Here is a 13,198-nt window from a genome sequence, read left to right as displayed (position 1 = left end):
ATTAAGTTCTGAATCGCATAGTGTTGTCAGAACCTAACATGCAGGCGAACACCTCCTATATCTGTATGACAGACAGGGATTTTGAAAAGATGGGGTCTCATAATTAAATAGTCGATTGGATTACATCATTTACTTCTGGTATAGAATCAAGGGTAGTACCAAGGCGGCAAAGAAGACATGAAATGTACCCACCCGCATGATAATAAAATAAGTTTGGAGAAGAAAAAGCTGAATAAAAGAGTGAAGTATATTAATCGCCACAGGGAGGATTTTCCAGATGAATGAAAAGGAAATTTAAAAAAGTGAAAAATAAATATGGAAATTGGATTACATGGTAACGTACTTCAACTGCAAACAAGGCTTGGCAAGCATTATATTCTGCCATCAGAAATGGGGACAGTAAGAAAATGTGGGGCATATTTAAAAGCAGATAACAGAAGGCCTATGGAAAGATCTACTATGTTATTAATAGTAAAAAGATTGAAAGTTTCCCAAGCTCCAGGGCCTGATGGGACCTCTAACAAATTCATGCGTGCTAATCCCATCCTCTGGGCGGGCATATTAAAATCTTTGTTCCGCGTGGTATTGAACACTTGCAGTATCCCGCAGACATGGGAAAAGGCCCATTTAATCCCAGTGTTCAAGAAAGGGGATAGAGAAAAATTAGAAAATTGCAGACTGTTTTCACTTCTTGATGGGTCTAGTAAAGTCGTTGCGACATGCATCTTGCAGAGCATACAGCAATGGATCGATGATTGTAACATCCTAAGCCGTTTTCAAACAGGATTTCGCAAAGACATATCTACTGTCCATAATGCATTTATAATGAATTCTCTGATCCAAAAGGCAAGAAAGGAGAATGGTGCGCCGCTCTATGCTCTTTTTGTGGATTTCGCGTCCGCATTTGATGCTATAGATAGAGCAATGTTGTGGAATAAGTTAAAACTGTTGAAAATGCCTAAGGATCTTTTACGCGCTTGTCAAATGCAGCACTGTGAGAATGTGGCAATCGTTAGGTGGCACGGGCTAGGCGACCTACCTGACCCAATCCCCATTGGAAGGGGAGTTGAGCAAGGGTGCATGCTTGGGCCTGCACTTTTGAATCCCTTTATTGCCGATATGGGACAAGAATTTTCGTGAGGTAACAACTCCCCCCGCCCCCACCTTGGCCATATGGTAATAAACTGGCTCGCCTATGCGGATGATGTCATTTTTGCCAATACATTTGTTGGGATTAGAGGAAGTGGTGTGTATAGACATTTAGACTATGCTGAGAGTAATGGTTTGGAAGTTAACCTGAAAAAAACGAAATTCATGCGATTTGGTAGGGTTAAAGGGGTTGGTGTTTAAATACCAACGCAGAAGGGATGTTTGGACAAGGTTGATAGCTATTGTTATCTAGGCTATTACGTAAGTAAGTAAAAAGGGGAAGTAGCCTTGTATAAGAGACGTCGGAATAAAGCGTTAGCCATTATGTTATCTATTAAAAGATGTGTACATAGTGATGCTGGATAGAATCTGGTTGGTATAATTGTCATATACACACAAAAACAGATAGACAGCATAAGCTATGTACTTGAGGCATCCTATAGCGACTGTGATAATTGGGCAAACACCCTTGAAGGCCTTATCTGGCAGAACATATTGGGTTTATCTAATTATATGCTAATTCAGGTAATTAGGCTTGAATTGGGTTTAACTGCGTTGACTGCTATGGTTAAGATCCAGAGAGGGGAATTATACATTAAGATCAGTTAGAAGTGAAATCTTGAAAGAGTCTTGACCTATATTAGCGGAATTCGTGAAATCAAACGTGTCTTTTTTTAGACTGATAGAGTGGACCCTTGATTGGATATGTGGTGTGAGGACTTTAAGCTTATCCCTAAAGAAACAGGCTAAGTCATGGGATTGGGTGCTGAGCTCTGATTATGTAAACAGTCCGACATCCCTCAGCACGCCTGTAAAAATCTAAAACCCCCAAAGTACCTTTATCAGTTCCCTGCGCCTACCTTAAGCAGGATATTTATGCTAATTAGGATAAATAAAGTGCCAGTATTGGAAATAACTGGGGCTTTGGCAGGGATCTCGAAAGAAAACTGCTCTTGTAGGCTCCGTATTCATTTGAGTGAAATCGAGACCATGCACTATGTATTAACAGAATGCTTTGCCATGCAGACGTTTTATTTGAAGTATTATAAGAATCATATCGAAGCCTTGCAAAATATTGGTATAGTACAGCTCTGTCTATTGCGATCACTAAGATTTGGGAGGCCTTGGGGAAGGAACTGTCTCTAAAGTATAACCAAAAGTTGTACGATATTAGGTAAAAGTGAAATAGCGAAATTGGTATTTTAATGACGGATTGTTGTGATCGAGATGGAAATTGGTGTTGAGTCAATGATATGTGCATGACGGAGTTACCGGGTTATATATTCATTCCAGGGCTATATACTGATTTTTTATTGATTTTATATAAATGTGATTTTAACTGATCCACACGAATCAAAAGAAAAAGAAAAAAATATGCAGTTTCTGTTTCTTCCACAGGCTCAGAGACAGTGTATTACATTGCAGAGCAAAGAACAGACACACTGACAGCAGTTCGCCTTGTAACCTTCCAGTAGCAACCCTGAAACCACTCCCAAGACCCTGATACTTAAAGACCACAGCATGATGAAGAGGAGGGAACCAAATCTTATGATAAAGATACACAAACAACCTCGACCAGCGAAGGGAAGGCACCTTGCTCTGCTTCGGGAGCACACACATGCTAAGTCCCTTTTCCAATTCTGTCCTTCGTCAACTTAAATGCACAAGGTGGGCTGATCACAGGACCTAGATCATTCTAGAAATGACAAGTCTCAGCTGTAACCTTGAGTTGGGCTACCTGCTTCCTTCCTCACATGCCAAGAACGTATCAGTCCCACATTCATATAACAGTTTTCAATTCTTTAGATATCCAGTTCTCGTGCCCCCTCTCAGTATCCAGGCCTCAGTGTGCAAAGCCAGTATTCTAGCCAGTGCCAGCCAGCTAATGCAGTGCTGGCCTAATGAACAAGGCAACAGTTCTTATAACTAAGCTCTCGTGTAGGTGTACTGGCGAGCATAGCAGATGCAGTCTCGTAATTTCATTTAATGATACAAATACATTTCTATATTAAAATGTCATTCTGAAAGACTGTTTATAACAACATTGAGTTAGAGTAAACTGTGACAAATCCAGGACATTCGTACCCTCTCCCCACGTGGGAGCCACCTCCCTTGGGACCAGGGAAAGGAGCCATTAAATCTGAGACCCCCCCAAGGGGACAAGGACCTCGGGATCCCCCTGAGGGGGACCCCTGTAAGACGACAGGCCATCCCTTGACATGGATGGGTGTTACCCTCCCTTGTCTCAGGAAGCCAATGGCTTTATTGGCTATTTGGGAATTACACCAAATAACTGTGGGAATGTTAATAGAGAGTTGCCTGGAATGGTTTCTGACCATGTACTGTTGCCATCATTTTATGACGATCAGGACAAATGTTCAGGTCATATTCTGTTTCCTTTCACAGAGGAACACAAAGGGCCCATGAGACTGACAGAGAGAGAGACAGAGACAGAGACACACACACAGAGAGACAGAGAGAGAGAGCAGGAGTATAGGAGGAGATGCAAGCCTGTGGAGCCAAGGCGCAGAGGAAGGCCCGTCCCCCTTCAAGGCAGAGTCAGGAAGCAGTTCCACGCAGACTGCATGGAGCGCGGAGGAGCGAGAAAGTCCACGGAACGATTTAATTTAATTTAGCATTTATATAGCACTACAATCCCTCAGACATCTGAGCGCTGCTTATTATTACCTACGGTGTGTGGTGGTCATTTATCAACCTCGGAAGAATGAAAGGCTGAGTTTGGCCCTGCTGGGATTCAAACCTGTGTCAGCAGGCTCTGCACAGATGTCAAAGGGAGCACTCTACTTGCTGTGCTATCGGTTTGGCATGCTCCCTGCAACCAGGTCGTGAGCTGGAGAAGCTTGGCACGCCATGCTGAACCGAGTAGAGACGCAACCGCAGGAAACGTTATCTACTGACACTTTCTGTAACTGACACCCAAGTCCTGCCACCAACTGAGGGGATGCACTGAGACCTGCCACCGATGCACAAGACTGAGGAGAAGCTGGAAGTGCACTGCCACCTCCCCCAAGGAACACCACCATAGCAAGCCAGGTACATGGTGCGTCCAGGGAGCGCTCTAAGGGTGGACAGACATGTATAGACCCCATGCCGGGGTGAGAAAGCGAAGAGACCAAGGGGTGCTAATAACCAGATAGCCCAAGACAGGGTCAGAAACTATATACCCCGCATTGGGGCAAGAAAGCAAAGATCCCAAGAGGGGTTGAGACACCAGATAGTGTGAGACGGGGTGAATATCTATATGCCCCAAGCTGAGGTAAGAGGTGAAGAGCCCAAGAAGGGCTGAGGTACCAGATCGCCTGAGAAAGGGCGAGAACCAGTATACCCCATGCCGGGGTGAGAAGCCAAAGAGCTCGAGAGGGGCTGAGAGCCCAAAGATCCCAAGAGGGGCTGAGAGATCCAACAGCCCAAGTGGGACTTAGAGAACAGATACCCCATGTGTGTGAAACCTGAAACTCCAGGGAGGGGACAGAATGCATCGGCCCCAGAGTGGGCCACTAGCAGACTAAACCTAAGAGAGAGTGTGAAACGGGAGCCGCCAGGGAGGGGTAGGAACCAAATGGGTTATGAACCAAGTCGAAAGAGGCCCAGCTATCTAAGGATATTTAAGAGGGCTTTCCTTTGTACAGGATTGGGCCTGAATTGCAGACCTGGATGCCTATGAACATTCCTTATTCCCCTGTACAAGGGGCAGGAGGCCCTAAGGAAACATTGAACATGTATGTTTGAAATGTAGATCGGGCAAAAGGCTCAGAGACACTTGCTGGTGATGATATTAACCAAACAAATATTATTCACTTAATGTATAGGTGAAATAAGCTGGGAATTTGAGAAACTCTAAAGAAAGTAGCTATGACACACAGGACTATTTTCAATTAATTTTCATGTTGAAAAATCTAGCCGTCACACCCCTGAAGAACTGTTAAATTGAACTAACGGGGAAACACGTGTCGGGATCAGGCTAGCCGCTGTACACACGAATTTGCATGCCATTTGATCACAACAAGAGCACAAACATGGGAAAAACAATAATTGAATGAAATTAATTCAATGAAGTCAACCCGATTGTGATCTCAAAATATAAAACTTGGACAAAACCGAATTTGCTCAGATTTCTCTTTTTTTCCTACATGTGTGAGCGCACAGTACGTCTGGATCCAACTCTTTTTCTGTGTATTCATTTTGCCCTTCACAGTCTTCTGGGCAGCGATCCAGAAACCGCAGCCACCACTGAAAGAACATATAGTCTAATTTTGGAGAAGCATGTGAAACGGTACATAAGACTCTATGAAAACCATTTTGTAATGTTTCATCTAGTAATTGAATGTCCATCCTTGATTTTAATCAGGGCACACATGTTTAGTAAATTTGTTATCAATGGTTAACAATCAATAACTTCTGGCAATGGGAAATATCCGGAATTGAGGTCCATATGAAATTGGCTCTACTAAGATTTTTACAGTGCATCAATTTAATGAAACTGAAATAAAATACTCTGTGAACATTATTTAGGAAAACCAATGAAACTTTAGATATGTTTAGGATTTGATAAATAATTGTTTTAATGACTTACTCTTTGATTAATTGAATTTTAATACTTGTGTAAATTAACTTAATGATTATAGTTTTAAATTGTAACGATTTGATTGATGAAATATTTTGATGACGTATGTTATTGTTGTAATTTTCTATGTCCGTGTAAAAAAGTTTATATTTAAACTAAATTTACATGGTAATAAAAAAAGGGGAAAACTTTCCTATAATTCCAAGTACCGTATTTCTCAAAAAAATCATTTTCTTGGGCTCAACATGCCTGTGCGACTTACGTATAGGGTGCACGAATTTCTGGTAAGTAGTTAGTTGTGCCGATCGCATTATTGGTTAAGCACAGTAGTTCTCCAGACACAATATTTGTTAGACGTAATTTCACGGGATATTTCTTTCATGCCAGAAGAATAATGCTTCTGTAGTGGTGCAGAAAATGCTCAATGACCAGGTGAATGCATGAGCTCTCTTCACAATCTCTGCAATGTATGGCTTTTTCAATGTGCAGCAGACAGGTATTCATAAAAGGGCATCTGCTAAGGTGAAAAATCCCACCCCTTGTCATACCCAAGATACCAAATGGAGGTCTAGGGAGGAGACAGCTACCTTTTCATCTGGTATAGAGTTGGTAGTTGCTCCCCCAGTTGAAATTCTATTTCCTATTTTGTCCTATTTTCTTAAAATGCAAAGCAGCAGTTCGCCATCAGGGAACCCACATCGGGCAGGTCATATTACACCAAGCAACCTTGAAGAAGACTTGAAGAGGGCTCAATGATGGCAGGACTTATTACTTTCCCATCGTCTTTAAGAGTATTATCTCTTCCACAGCATTGACAAAGATGACCCAGAATAAGGGGTTGGCGGGAGCTGGGGGAGGGCCGAAGGTGGAAAACTTTTTTTTTTAAATTTCCACTGAGGTTCAACTCCAATTTGCCTTCAATTTTAAAATAAGGAATTGGATTGCTTTCTCATTGCCCTAGAAACTGTTCATAGCATCTATGATGCCAGTGTAATGATGCCACTGCACTCTTCAGACCTGGCTGAATTGCTTGCATTATTTTGTTTCCTAAGTAACTGACTCGAGCCTAACAAACTTTCTTTGTCATACAGGGTTGCTTGGAGGAATAATTGCGAAGGAAGAGATCTCACTCGGTGGACCCAAGGCTGCAACCTGTAAATTGTTGAAAAGTGGTTGCCAACGCTTTTTATGAGTATCTTCCAAACATTATGCCTCCATACACTTTAAAAAAAAATCGCTTGACCAAGTACATATGAAAGTGTTTAAATTAACCTAAATGGTTACCATTGTTTTGCATTAAGTAACACGCTACTTGCTATTACTAACAATGATCTCAATAAATAATCTTCATTAATAAGCTGCATTTGTTTGGTTTGTATCCATATGTTATGTTGGAAATCGTTTTTGCCTCTGGATGTTATTGTTGTAGGGGTTCTGGGTGATTTCAAGGTCTTTGAGGCATGGGATTTTGGGGGAATCGCAGTGAATCCCTGAGAAGGCACTGCCATTGTGCACCTGAGTGGCAACTTTCACCGGCTCTAATCCTTGGTAGGAGCAGGTCAGAGCACTGATAAGTGCTGCGCAATAGGTATTGACCCCCTCTGGTAGAGATAAGAAAACCTGCTCACAGCAGCGTGGAAATCATTAGGGATTCTCTTGAAGTCTCCTTCTCAGGATACTGGCTCTTTTCTACAAGGAAGATGGCCTGTGGCCTTGCGCCTTTCAGGGTGGCAGAGCCAACGGGTATGCGGGAACTGAGCCCACGCCTTCATACTGCATATTCATTACCGAGCCTGGAACACAGTCTTGTGATACACAGCATGTCTCTTCACAAACTGCAGTCACCCATGGGACTATAGGAGCTGTGCATTGTATGCTCTAGGCGTCAATTCCTAATATTGGCCCTATGAGTAGAGGCAGAGTGGGATCTTCAATTAGACAGACAGGCCCCTAATAGTATGGCCTTAACCAGATCCTTTAAGGCTACCATTATCTTGTCTGCCCTCTAAATAAAAAAAACGAAACATATTTACAAACATCCATGAAGCTCAAACACAAGAAGTGATACATTCAGCATCTTGCTTTCAGGGGTGGATTGGGAACCAAAAGTGACCCTGGAATGTTTGGTTTTGGTGAATTTTTGTGGTGCAACTATAATTTACATATATTGAACAACTTTATCCCTTTCAGCGTTCCATGTCAGGTTTTATTTGCCCTGTGAAGGATGTGAGCACTCCCTGTCTGTGAAAAGGGAGGAGCACTTCACGGGCTTCATAGAAACATCTCTCTGCAGGTCACATTCCTATATGAGTCATCTAAACCACATGCTCTCTTCAGTCCTATGGTATTGGAGTTGGCTCAGATTGTAGACTGCAGGGTCGATGCTCCAATAGTACTTTCTTTCTTTTTTTTACATTTTGCACTGCGCTTGTGCTCGAGGAGCACGTGCTCCGTGTAGAATGACTTACAGTTTACTTTCCAAAAGTGCTCAGAGTTTTAAAGCACACGCTGAGCAGTTTTGGAAAGCAACGTGTTTTGTATATGCACCATGAACAAATACTATTTTATTGAATTTCAATAGCAAGCGTGCCAACATGTTGAATCATTTTTGAATATTTGTATAGCCTTATACATTCACTCCACGGAGACGAAAATACATGTTATATTGTGGTAAATGTTTGTTATTTATAAAATACGATCGATCTATAAATAACAAACATTTATGGCAAATGTTAGAGTCTTAGGATAGTGTATTTTACTATAACATGTATTTTACCCTACCCCCAAACTCTCAACCCCACCCCCTACCCACCCTATGCCCCCTCTATCTACCCCACCACCATACCCATCCTACCCCACTCTTTCCACCGCCACGCAACCAACCACCACTCACTCTAATCCATCCACCCCTACGGCCACCCACCAACCCTACACCCACTCTCTCTTCCCCTACCCACCCATGCTACCTACCCTCTCTCTACCCCAACCCAACCGACCCTTACTCTCTCTAACCCGACCCTACCCCACTCTCTCGACCTAAAACCAACCAACCAACCCCACTAACTATAACCCATCCACCCCCACTTTCTACTCCCACCCCACCCCCTCTCTCTACCCCTAGCCACCCTACCCCCACCCTCTCTACCTCCAACCACCCACCCTTCCCCCACACTCTCTAGCCCTTCTGATCCACGCTACGCCCACCCACCCCCCTACTCCACTTGCTCTACCCTCACCAACCCTACCCCCACTCTCTGTACCCCCACCCACCCTATCTACACACCTTCTACCCTCCCCCACTATCTACCCCTGACCACCCACACTACCCCCACTCTCTACCCCCACCCAGCCACCCTACCCCCACTCTCTATCCCCACCCAGTCACTCTAACCTCGCTCTCTGCACCCACCCTACCCACTCCCTTTACTCCCACCCATATTACTGCATTCTTTCTATGCCACCCACCCACCCTAACCCCACTCTATCTACCCCTACACTTTATTAGCCCCACCAACGCAACCCCCACTCTCTCTATCCCCACCCATCCACCTGACCCAATTCTCTCACAAGCCCCATCCACCCAGCCTACCAACTCTCACTACCCCATCCACCCAGCCTACCAACTCTCTCTACCCCCACCCACCGTACCAACTATTTCTACCCACACCCATGCTGCCAACTCTTGCTACCCACACTCACCCTAGCCCATCCACACACCCTACCCCCACTTGCTCTATCTCCACCAACCCTAGCCCCACTCTCTCTACCCCACCCACCCCATCACTTCCTCTACCCTCCCCCACTCTCTACCCCCACCCGGGCACCCTACTACCACTCTCTACCCCCACCCAGTCACCCTACTCCCACTCTCTACCCCCACCCAGTCACCCAACCCTCACTCTCTGCACCCACTCACTCTACCCTCACACTCTCTAGCCCCACCCACCCTGCCCCACTCTCTCTACTCCCACTCACACTACCCCATTCTTTCGAGACCACCCACCCACCCTACCACCACTCTGTCTACCCCTACACTTTTTAGCCCCACCAACCCAGCCCCCACTGTCCCTAGCCCCACCCATCCAACTGACCCAATTCTCTCTACAACCACCCACCACACCAACTCTCACGACTCCATCCACCCAGCCTACCAACTCTAACTACCCTATCCACCCAGACTACCAACCCTCTCTACCCCATCCACCATACCAACTATTTCTACCCACACCCATGCTACCAACTCTCTCTACCCACTCACCCTATCCCATCCACACGCCCTACCCCTCTCTCTCTATCTCCACCCACCGTACCTCATCTCTTGACCACCACCAATCCTACCTCCTTTTTCTCTACTCAACACTACCAGCTCCTTCTTAACCCCCACCAACCACCCTAAACACTTTATTCCCCCACCCACCCTACCTCCTCTATTCCCAACTCACCTTACCCCCTCTCACTATCCCCTCTCATCCTTCCTCTCACACACTCACTGTATTTCTTACCCTCTCACCCTCACCCTTGCTCGCTTATACTTCCTCTTGCTCTTCATCGTTGGCACCCTCTGTCAATGGTGTTCTCCTTTGCTCTATTCCCCTTCTCATTATATTGCAAACCTGCACCCCTTATTTCTTCCCCCTTTCAAACTTTGCACTCTCCTCCTTGCACCCTGGTGCCTATAAATGCAAAATGCAAAGAACAGAAGTAAACGCCAAAACTATTGACAGGGACGTCATTTAAGGGTTTTTAATGCAAGCTCCTGGGCTGTGGTCAGCACCATGTGGCTCTTTACTTATGGTGTGGCTGACTTTCTTGTTCAGGCCCCTTACAAAAAAGAAGAAAAATAAGAACAGGAGTGCCACAATTCTAACACTTTCAGCATTGACCCTAAATAAGAAAGAATAGGAATACCAAATAATGTGTCTTTCTGAAATTCTATACAATAATTGCTAGACACATTAAAGGTTTATTTCAGGCACACTTCAGGGGGTGAGTCACTGATTTAGTCTGTTCTTCAACGCCTCAACTCAGCCTTTCATCCTTCGTAGGTCGATAAATGAGTACCAACACAGGTTGGGTGATATTGGGTGTATATTTTTTCTATATAAAGTGCTTAAGTTTAAGTGCTATATAATAACACATCATCATCATTTGGTCATGGACGTCTGCTTGCATTCACAGTAATTTGGTAATATGGGCCTATACACACTGATCTTAACGATACGTAAGGCGATCCAGTCTTGTATGAAATGTACATCACATTAGAGTGATATCGTAACCATATTTTTCATAGTGTACAATGCTATGTGATGCCACTTCCTGTTTTGTAAACGGGTGAAAGGTCGTGTTTCATCGCTTCCCGCGATATCACTTCAGGGTGGGTTCAAATAACATCACTTCCTGTGATGTCATCAGGGGGTCAACGGTTGTGTGATGTCACTTCCGCTACCCCTGCCATTTTGGTGAAATGACGTCCCTGACTATTGACATTGCCAATGCTTGTTTTTCAAAGTTGCCGTTTATTGCGCCACAGGTCACTTCACTGAGAGACTACTCAAGAGACAAGCTGGCTCTGCACCATTAGAAAGAAACTGGCTGTACAGCATAACTGATGAACCCATATGCATGCATCATTGTCGGCCGACCCCGAACCCTCACCCGAAATAATTTGTCTCACAACATTTTGTCAAGTGTTGTCAATAAAAGGCCGTAGGATTTTATTGTACAAATATGGTTATGCAGGTAACAATAATCACATATCATAATAATATCATACTTTTGGGCACTGAGTCCTGAGGTTACCCCCTCCGGCCCGTGCCGCCTTCTTGTGTCCCACGACTCGTTGTGGACACCGTACAGTGCCCTGTACTTCTTTTCCTTTGTTCTTCTCCCTTATTTGTAGGGTGGGAGGGTTTTGTGGTAAAGAAGCAAAGTGTGGAAGACGCTGAGTGAACAGCGAACCTCCTGTTAGTTTCGGTCCCCGTTCCGGGTCCACAAACCAATTGTGTTTTCTTAGAGCATTCTGCTCTTATTTATAAGACCCAGGGGAGCCCTGGGTCTTTGATGTGTATAGTAGTGGGGGGGTGTGTGTCAGCCTCCGGCCGGATAGCCAACATGTCTGGACCCCTGAGGAGGGGGCATGTCTTTGAACCTGGGCCCTGCCTGACTGTTGGTTTTCCTTGGTGCTTAGCACCTTGTTGTTTGGAGGAAAGGGTGAGGCGATTGTTCGCACCTCACCCTTCCTCGGCTTTGTGGGACAGAGACTGCGTGTCTTTGTGGCTTGTGGGGGAGAGGAGCAGGAGTGGGGGCGGGAGCTGCCCCTCTCCTGGCCTGCCGGTTGGTAACATCAGTTACTCTGCCTCGCCTTGGGCAGCCCTGCGGCATTGCCCATAACTGATGAACCCATATGCATGCATCATTGTCAGCCGACCCCGAATCCTCACCCGAAATAATTTGTCTCACAACATTTTGGCAAGTGTTGGCAATAAAAGGCCGTAGGATTTTATTGTACAGATATGGTTATGTAGGTAACAATAATCACATATCATAATAATATCATACTTTTGGGCACTGGGTCCTGAGGTTACCCCCTCCGGCCAATGGCGCCACACACGGGCAGGTTGCCGGCTGACCGCGTTCACCCGAAAGTATCTCCTAGTAACAGCCCCTGAAGGTCAGGGTTGCAGTGATTTCTCGAACGCAATGTTCCATGTCCTGGTTCGATAAGTGAGTGCCGTCTTTGTGAAAAAGATCTGGGTCACCGAGGGTAATAGCCGGGTGTTTTATGAAGCCCAGCCTCTACAGAATTTCTCTAGCCCCCTATTGAGTTTTCTTCTGGCAATGTCTACGGATTTGTAACAGTAGGCCCCCTGCCATTTCTTTCTGGGTAGGATGGCCGAGAAGTACATTTCTGTTTCCCTCCATTAGTGTGAAATGCCCTTTAAGGAGGAGCAGATTTCCTTGAATAAGTTTCTCCTTCCTGTGTTAACCAGATCGTTGCCCCCTAGATGAATTATCAGAAATTCTGGCGGGTCTCTGTATGCGACCAGCTCTGCTAATGTTTCGTGGATGTCGGCCCACCGGAGGCCTCTGTAACCCCACCATGCGGCAATGGAGTTTCTAAAGGGCGGACCCTCTTTGGTTTCTTCCGCCCATCGGCCTGTCCTGAAGACGAATGAGTGGCCGACAGTCCATGCTGATTTGAGTGAGGTCTTCCCTTCGCCTGTTGGTTCTGCAGGGGGGGACGGGGGGAGAAAGAGAGGAGAAAAAGGGGATGGCTATATTAGCTGTGGTCTGATGTATCTTTTGTAGCAATCTTACTTCCATCCCCCTATGTTTTTTAGCTGTAGTGGTGCCAGGCCTCCCTGCCATGCTGAGGTGGCAGCACCTATTCTGAACGAGTGGGTGCCAAAGCCCTTGGGGTCCCACCCTGCGTTGCTGATTGCTTTCATCAGCACCCCTTTAAAT

At 45.3% G+C, this 13,198-nt stretch overlaps 1 protein-coding gene across 1 annotated transcript in view; it reads left to right on the top strand.

Moving 5' to 3' along the window:
* LYZ (lysozyme) overlaps nucleotides 1-7,091 on the top strand; it is a 190,613-nt gene extending 183,522 nt beyond the window's left edge. The window contains exon 4 of the mRNA XM_069629364.1: nucleotides 6,826-7,091. Coding sequence (XP_069485465.1) covers nucleotides 6,826-6,892 — 67 coding nt within the window. The 3' untranslated portion in view covers nucleotides 6,893-7,091. The remainder of the gene's footprint in view (nucleotides 1-6,825) is intronic.
* The last annotated feature ends 6,107 nt before the right edge of the window (nucleotides 7,092-13,198 follow it).

The sequence above is a fragment of the Ambystoma mexicanum genome, chromosome 12, assembly GCF_040938575.1.
Source record: "Ambystoma mexicanum isolate Mex_15411 chromosome 12, UKY_AmexF1_1, whole genome shotgun sequence".
NCBI lineage: Eukaryota > Metazoa > Chordata > Amphibia > Caudata > Ambystomatidae > Ambystoma > Ambystoma mexicanum.
Note: the sequence above shows the minus strand (reverse complement) of the source record. Positions and strands in the feature narration are given on the sequence as shown.